This window comes from Phragmites australis, chromosome 4, assembly GCF_958298935.1.
Source record: "Phragmites australis chromosome 4, lpPhrAust1.1, whole genome shotgun sequence".
In the NCBI taxonomy this organism is placed as follows: domain Eukaryota; kingdom Viridiplantae; phylum Streptophyta; class Magnoliopsida; order Poales; family Poaceae; genus Phragmites; species Phragmites australis.
Window position 1 is genome coordinate 2,207,884 of NC_084924.1, and position 8,659 is coordinate 2,216,542.

At 43.5% G+C, this 8,659-nt stretch overlaps 1 protein-coding gene across 1 annotated transcript; it reads right to left on the reverse strand.

Moving 5' to 3' along the window:
* Window positions 1-1,003: 1,003 nt before the first annotated feature.
* On the reverse strand, window positions 1,004-2,036 carry LOC133914066 (glycine-rich protein A3-like). Its single transcript, XM_062357224.1, has 2 exons — window positions 1,769-2,036; window positions 1,004-1,248 (listed from the first exon to the last, which is right to left on the reverse strand). The coding sequence occupies exons 1-2, from the start codon at window positions 2,034-2,036 to the stop codon at window positions 1,004-1,006; spliced, it is 513 nt and encodes a 170-aa protein (XP_062213208.1).
* Window positions 2,037-8,659: the final 6,623 nt, after the last annotated feature.

The window sequence follows — 8,659 nt, forward strand, 5'->3', positions numbered from 1 at the left end:
GCTTTGTTGTTCTGATGGGCTGTGCGGACGTGGGACGGGCCAGCTGCAGCCCGCCCCACCTGCACCTCTACACGCCAGCAACGCCACCAGTGAATGCAGCAAGGGTCTGACCATGACATGATGGACCTGGTGCGGAGAAACAGCAAGCTGTCCAATGACGTCTCCTTAGCTCACCTCCAAGAAGCAGAGTTCAGGGGGTTGACGGGAACTGACTGCGAGCTCCGCTTCTTCCAGTTCGTGCTCGCAGGTGCCATGAATCTTCGGAAGGTGGCTGTAAGTTTCGACGCGAAGAACTCTGTAGGAAGCAGAAGAGATGAGTTTCAGCGTATGCTGCGTGGCCGCGGAACCTGGACTCCCTGCCGTGATGCTTATGAGTCGTGCGAGTGGAGACCGTGATGATAAAAGCGGGTGTATTTGCTTGGAGAGCTCCATGTAGATTTGCATATACATTGCATGCATTCATCTCTGGTTGAACAATCTATCTGTCAGTTTATTGTTGCTATTTTTGTTGCTACTACTTCCTCATGCTTGCATGTGGCTAGTTAGCTTTGTGATCATACACAGATCACAGATGTATAATACATCCTTTATATTTCATCTTTTAAAAAAGGAGAATCCATTATATTTCTTATGATTGCATTTCAGGGCTATTCGATACTCCCAAAATAATTTCAAACTCGTGCTCTGGTTTGAAAGAAGCAAAATTGGTACATGCGGACGATTCAGAACTTTCAGTGTTCGGAATTCACTTGTGCCTGATCGGAGGAAAATGTGCAGCTAGGAGGAAGGCAACATACTGTCCTATGGGTAAACACATGAATCAATTAACAAACTAGATCCAACATCAAGAGAGGAAAATGCTTACAGGCAGCAGTACTTCCACTAAACTAACCACTGTATAAAGATTAGGGAGTTACTTCCCGTATTCAATTTAGCATAAACGAACTTTTGCCTGTCCAAAAATCGTAAGGCGTTACGATAGCTGCTGTTTAGTTTCATCGTTTCACTTCCACTTGCGCCCGAACATCTTCTTGTGCTTACCGAACATCTTCTTGTGCTTGCCGAACTTGCCGTGCTTGAACTTGCCATGCTTGAACTTGCCGTGGTGGCCATACATCCCGTGGGCGCCTCCGTGGCCGTGGGATACCCCACACGCTGCGGCTGCCGCCGCGGCGCCTCCGGCGATCATCGCGCCGTAGCCTGCAGAGCCCCCTGCACCGTGGCCTCCTCCGTACATAGCACCATGACCTGAATAAAAGGGATTTGAATTAGTAGGCTACTTCCTTGGATGTACCTGGCCCTGTTGGCGATTTAGATTACTCCGTTCTGATCTCTTTTACTTTTCACCATCACATATTTCAGTTGTATTCTACCACAAATTATTAAAAACATGTTTTTATGGAAGTATTTTCCGTGATAAAACCAAAGTCATTCCTATACGAATCACAATGCTTATAACCAAGGATTTCAATTTTGTTTTACAATTTTTTTTCATTCACCAGTAAAAAGACCAGCATTCGTGAAGTTTCACCTAAATTTTGGTCATTTTTCGTTCTCTACTCTATGATCTCATATGTAAGTGAAAGAAAATTCTAGAATTAGATATTTCGTTCCCCTCCAAAATTCGTAAAATTTTATCAAATTTTTCGGTGAAAATTTAATCCATACTTACAACAATAGCAAACCCTAAGAAGACAGGTTAAAAGAATAAGACATTATAGTAAGGATACATGGGACCTATCATGAGGAGGAGGAGCCATCGGTGGACCGTTACCAGGGTAATCAGCCGATGGGTAGCTAGGGTGCTGAGGATACCCCCAAGGAGGATACGCTCCTGGGCCTGGAGGATATGCACCATGCACTGGTGCCGGTGGATACCCGTCAGGAGGAGGGTACGCAGGATACCCTTGTCCCGGGGGGTATGCACCCGGTGGAGCAGGGTAACCAGCAGGGTATTGGCCGTATCCACCCGGGTACCCTCCATGGAGTCCCTTGTCCGCGTCCGAGGAATCATGTTTGTCCTTCCCACCCCCCATGCCTCCTCCCGGCAACACCTAACTGCACTTGGAGAACGAGTTCGGCATTCACAATGCCATGGCATAGCATGGAGACATGGATCAATGCGGTGCACAATAGAGTTGCAAGGTACCTGGACCTTGGTGAACAGGCGGAGCTTTCTTCGACAAAATGGCGTACGGCTTGGAAGAGGGATATATGCGTGCTAACTCCAGATGGCAGTGCCTTCTTATGTTCATGACATGGACGTGAACGTACATAAAGGGGTTGAAGCATGCCTGAGAGCAAAACCAGGAATCTGCCATATTTAGAACCGCTATTTCTCGATGTGGTTGTACGTGAAGTCAGGGACTCCTCCCTTCTCGCCACAGCTTTCTTTGTCGGAAGCAGATGTCACCAGACGAGTCGGCAGGAACCGTGGGATTGCTCTGCGCATCACAGAACTCAGAATTCCTTGTGACCCGCGGCAAAAACGTACGTGCCCAAAGTGATCCCAGGAAAGGGCCCTTCCCTACGAGCCAGAGGAATCCGAACGCCACAATTCGTCGCCGTGGGAGTCATCGACCTCACGACGCGACGTGGAAGCCGGAGCTGACACGTACACCGCCTCCAAGATTTGCCGGATGAGCGCTCAGTGATCCGAGCATAACGTACGTGTGTAGCTAGAACGCCGCCGCGTGCGCGATCACGGTGGTCCATCGGCGCCATGGCTGCTGCGGCAGGGGGAGTGAAAGGCCATGCTATGGATGTCGGTGGTTTGGCCATTTGGTTCGGCCTGTGCTGCACTTGGAGCGCTGAAATTTTGGGCTACATAGACACCACACACCAAGACACAATGCGACCGACCTGGGACTGCTAAGCTTCCCTAGGTGAAAAATCGAATCGAGTCGGGCCTCGACAGATGCTGTTCACTGTTGTATTAGTCTAAATCTAAACTATAATCTAAACTATAAAAGAGCCAGTTTTGAATTAGGCTACCCGTCCACAAGAAATCTCCATGGAACAATCAGAGCCATCGGATCAATCCTCATCAATTGACATCCAACAATTCAGATTTGATTCATGAGTCTGCCCTTGCATCTAACGGTTAGGATCCGAAGTTGGCAAACTCATTAGCAAACTCACCCACCTTGCACGATCTTTACTTTCCTTGCATAACAATTGCGCCATCAATACCCTGTTAATTGCCACTATTGTCTTGTTAATTTCCATAACAATCTCGGTCACCATCTCCACCGCACCACGAAGGCACCCACCGCGTTGGCCTGCCCTGCTCGTTGGCGACGTCCTGTCCAGCGCCGGCCTGCCCTGTCCTCCCGCGCGGGGTGCTGGCTTCTCCTCCCCGTTGCAATCCAAGGGCTCGCCCGTCCCTGCGGCGTGGTGGGTCCCCTCCATCGACTGCCCTTGGCTGGCGCGAGGGGCTCCATCAACTGCCTCCACGCACTGCCCACCGCCGACACCATCGCTCCCCACGGCATCACCTTCCTCGCCATCTCCCGTGACGCGTTCGATCGGATTGGAGGCCGCATCCAGCATTCATGTACGAATGCCAACGCCGGTAGTTTAAAACTGGCTCTTTTATAGTTTAGGATCCGCGTCCGGTCGGATTGTCGCTGTCAACACCGCGTGCCATCGCCGGCGAGCGTCCTCCTGCATTCATGTAGGTATATCAAAATTGATGAGGATTTCCTGCATTCCTTTCCATTGAGAACGTTTGCATCCCTTCTGAATCATTGTTTTCGATCTTATGTTATTTTTCTTATCTAGGTGTAGCTCACTTGTTGAAGGCCGCAAGTACAGTACGCATCGTCAAAATTCATCCAGAAAGTCTGTGCGTTAGTTTGCATTGGCACAGAATGGTCGTATGGCCTCCTTGGCTCGACGATGCGTCTGTGCTGAGAAAACACAGTCGCTTTCGTTTTGTGTGGCTCACTTGACATCGCGATCTAATGAGAAGGGTATACGCGTTGCCTCTGTCGTATGTTGGAAGGTATGTCAAAATTCAGACAAATCAATTCCATCCAACTCACTGTACTCTTGTGATCTATGAGCGTGTACAAAATAAACTTCACACTTTTCTATTTGATCAATGCTTTTTTCATCGTAACCATACTAGAATGATTTGTTTCATTTTAATCTCCCTTTTAAGGGCATGCCTTTTACATTTCGACAAATGTTTCTGATTCTTATAATTTTAGTAGGAGAGATAAATCACTGCAGTTCCATCAGGTTGAGACGAAACATACTTATGAAAGATGTTACAGTGCGTGCACGGGTAACCTGGAAATCCATGCATGAGGGTTTGGATGGTCGTCCATTCCTCAGGGCCATCCTAAAGGATCAACTTGTATTCACAAATCTCCTGCTTTAGTTTTATGCATTCCATTTGTTTCATCCTTAAGTCATTAAGTAATCAATATAATGTTATATATTGCAGGGAACTCTGATGGAGGCACTCGCATATGATTTTGAAGCAGATAGATTTAACCAGGAACTCATTGCAGGACATATTTACAACTTTGGCGACGTTGGTTTTGAACCGAATTGAAGTACACAGTGATCCGTACATCTTGGTATTTGGAATCAGAGTACTACATGGAGCTTGTTGTTCAAACCACCGTTACCAGATCGACGCCATACTTACGAGATCAAGGCAAGGCACAAATAAGAAGACTCTACATCGGATATCTAGCATCAATTTTTATTTTGCAATGTCTACTTTCTTCCTTGGACAAATTGTGGTTGCTATAAGATATAATATGCCGTTAGCATATATTATATTTTAATCAATTTTATATTACTTTGGATGCCTACTTTCTTCCATGTACAAATTGTGTCAGTTTAACATTCGGTATCGGTATGCTTCTTTGTACGTATTTCAAGACTGCATATAGATATTTGACTTGTCAAGTAGAATGATCGTGCACATTCTCTTGGGTCACCACGTACACAATTGTGCTCAAGTCCAACATTATTAATTGACATAAACATTTATATTTGGACGGCTGGGTCACCACGAGAAGAGATGGATGATTAGGCTTTAGCCATTAATTTTTTTTTTTTTTTGCAAACATCACAGCTTCCGGGAAAAAAAAAGTATATCAGAGAAGTGCATGTCGGCCGGTGATGCAAATGGAGAAGTCGTTGACGGCGAACGCGACTCTAGCGATGATGGTGATTCCTCCTCAACTGTTATCAGCCAGGCTACGAAGGACCCGGATCCAGTTTGGTACTGTAGCACACTACTATAATGATACTATAGCATACAGATCTGATGCATTCATGGTGAAATCAACGGCTCAGATTATACCTAATGCATTTTACTGTGACTACAGTAGGCTCTCTGTAGTTGCTTAGAGGATCTCGATCCGGCCTCACCCGTAGCTTCAACGACAGTTTCTCCCACATCACGAAGAGTCACCGTGGACATTGAAACTTGGTCTCGCAGAGGTTGAAGCTCTACCGCCGACATCTTCTAAGCAGAGGTTGAAGCTCTACCGCCGACATCTTCTAAGCTCTACCGCTATCACCTCTCGAAGGTAATCAGGTTATTTCAATTATAAAAATAATATATAAAAGATTCATGTCATATTTCTTCTATTAGTTATGCGCGTCTTATATTATTTAATTCAACATGGAATTCGATTCTTTTACTAATATGCATGCATGGCCATGGCACTGTTCCCACCTACAACAGGAGAATCATTTTCAATGAACATTGTAGGTTACTCTATGAGCTTGATGCCGTCGACGGCACATGGCAACATGTCTCGTTTCTTGGATTGGATTGTTCGCTCTTCGTTGGGTTAAACAACCTGTGTTCTACGTCACCTCAAGGGATATCAAGGAGAATTGCGTCTATGTGGCCGACGTGTCCGACAATGATGCAGCAATATTTCATTCTGGAGATGTTAGGTGACATGAGATCTGAGCTGCTCAACTATCCTGTTGACCGTGATTCATTGCTTGTGGGTGATTCAATGCGGACCCTAATCTGGTCTCTGTCCAACTGCTCCTTGAAGGGATAAATGATAGTATTAGAAATTGGCTGTTATTCCGAATAAATTGTAGAAATACTTTTCTTGTTATATGTGTTTCCTATGGTTGTAATACTTTTCTCTTATTATGAAATGAATTGTCTAAAAATTATATCCACTGCGACCATTTTTCACATCTTTTTTTTTTGCAAAACTTTTAATTTTTGGTGAGTCTTTAAGCGTTTGGTTTGCAATAGTAATAACATTTTACCTCCAAATTTTGACATAAACATTCTTAAATATTTGCTCTTGTGCTGCATGCAACGAGGTCAGTAGTACTTCCAGGTCATATTTGGTGGTTGCTACAAATAGTTGACATATTTTTGTGAATTTCCAATCACATGTAAAATAGATTTTGAAGTTGAATATAGTAGTTTAGCACATGTAAACAAACCTAACAGCCTATCATTTTGTTGGGACAAAGAGACATTGCCGCGCTGAAATAGTGCTTGTAGTTTTTACACAACATTAGTTTTGGGCCTAATTAAGTCAGGTCGGTTTGCCGGATGTGCTCCCATGACGTGCCATCGCATCCACCAAGAGGATGGGTGGAAATCCTCTAATTAGCATGCCCTTAGCTTAGATTATCAAACTTATTCATGTACCAAATATTCTGTTGATTGAACAATCAGTCATTCAAAGAAACATTCCATCTTTTTGTATATGGAAGATATAAACTAGGTAGGTAGTATATGTTCACGCATGTACTGTTGTACCCTAATTGTTGGAAAGACGACCCTACTGTTGGTGCCCTTCCATTTTATGCGTGCAGCTCCGATGGAATGTCCATGCCCACGGATGGAAGGGCACATTGAGCGCAGGTCCCCTACCGGTTTTGAATGCACAAACGAAGGAAGGCTCAGACCAGAATCTCTCGGAGGTTGCTCCATCTTTCCAAATTATCTCAATTACTATACATACTGGTGATCAACACAAGCCTCTTCCATTCTTCCATTCCTGTCTCCTGTTGCGCCCCCCTCCCTCACCGCTCGGGGACCGTTTTCATCAGGCCGAGGGACAAGAATATGGCAGGATTTTAGCCCCTTGACCATGAACACTTGAGACATTCAGATCAACCTGCAGATGAGCTTTTTGTTATGGTTAGCTAGGCTGACATGTGAACACCATTGGATTCCATTTGCCAGCTAGTTGTGTGAAATGAAATGGCCAAAAATGGAAAAGGTTATGGTGACTTGGTGGAGGAGTTCAATAAGAAAGTTCATATCTGCCATATACATGTATGTGAGCAGCAACAACCGCACCACTTTACAGCAATGGCACTTACTGATGTGCCAACTGCCAAATAATCACCAAAGATAACGGCTAATATTTGTTGAAGGCAGATTTATGTGATGATGAAGTAAACAGATTTTTACAAATTTGATAGCTATCATAAATGGAGTCTAACTAGTGGATCCACCAATATTAGAGGCAATCTACAAAACATCAGCTTGTTTAACGTGGTACAGAAAGACATGAGTACATAATTTATCCTTCATTATGCATGTCCTCTTAAACTTGCCCATTTTGCTCAAGTTTTAGATAGGAGTTCCTAAGTAATTGATGTCATATGAAGAAAAAGAATGTTGTTAGACTGACGTCCAGTTGATAGCTACAGCCTGACACTTGCAACAGGGTATGATTGCATCAACCATTGAGGAAAGGAAGACAGGGTAATGTTATAGTAGCAACAGCGGATTTCTTTTTACCCATATTCTCTTTCTAATAACTTCAATATTTCACTTAAACTAGTAGTCTCACTTGACAGTTTTCGTGTGGCTATACATTCCTTGTAGCCTTCTGTAATTTACATCCAAACCACAAAATTTAAAAGATTCCTTGCTACTTACAAGCTTAAAAAGAAGTGACTTAAGGTTCTACCGACAAAAAATTCAATAGGGCACAGTGTTTTTTTTTTTTTTTTGGAGGAAGGACACAATGATTAATTGTGGAATTTTTACTTTTGAGCCATTTTTTAAAACGTTTTTCACACATAGACCCTCTAAAAAACATTGTTGGGAAATGAACCCTTCGCACGACGTCATAACCTTTGACGTCATTGGAACATTGCACGGTGCCAAATCAGATTTGGTACCGTGCATTGACACGTAGAATGGCTCTTACTGATGTGTCATCACACGACACCAAGTCTTATGGCACCATAGCTAAATAGTCGACACGATGTTTGGCGCCGTGCCATTCCGTGCACTCAAGACAACCCAGCTCCAAGCGGCCGAAAATGGGCCGCTCAAGGTAACTTTCTTTCATTTTTTTTTCTAATCATCACAAATTAATTCACTCCTGTCTATAGTTATGATTTTTGGCCTCATATATGCACTCAACATTTTGAAAGACTTAATTCAAAATTTTGCAAAACCTTGTTCAATATTTTGAATATGATATTTCATCATTTCATTTAAAATGTTGATTTTTTTAAAAAAAATCAAAATTTAGAAAAATATAATCATATTGGATGTCATTTTGTTACATTAATTCTAAATAATACCGTGGTTTAAACAATTTAAAAAATAGATCTATGGTTTGAGAGAAATATATATTTTAAGTTTCAAACTCAAACCACATCGCTCCTCCCAGCCAATCATCAT

Excerpts from the sequence above, each read along its gene's own strand:
- LOC133914066 (XM_062357224.1), bottom strand. The coding sequence starts at position 2,036 with ATGGGGGGTGGGAAGGACAAACATGATTCCTCGGACGCGGACAAGGGA. Across the intron at positions 1,249-1,768 it reads GGCTGATTACCCTGGTAACG|GTCATGGTGCTATGTACGGA; the intron begins GTCCACCGATGG and ends CCTTTTATTCAG.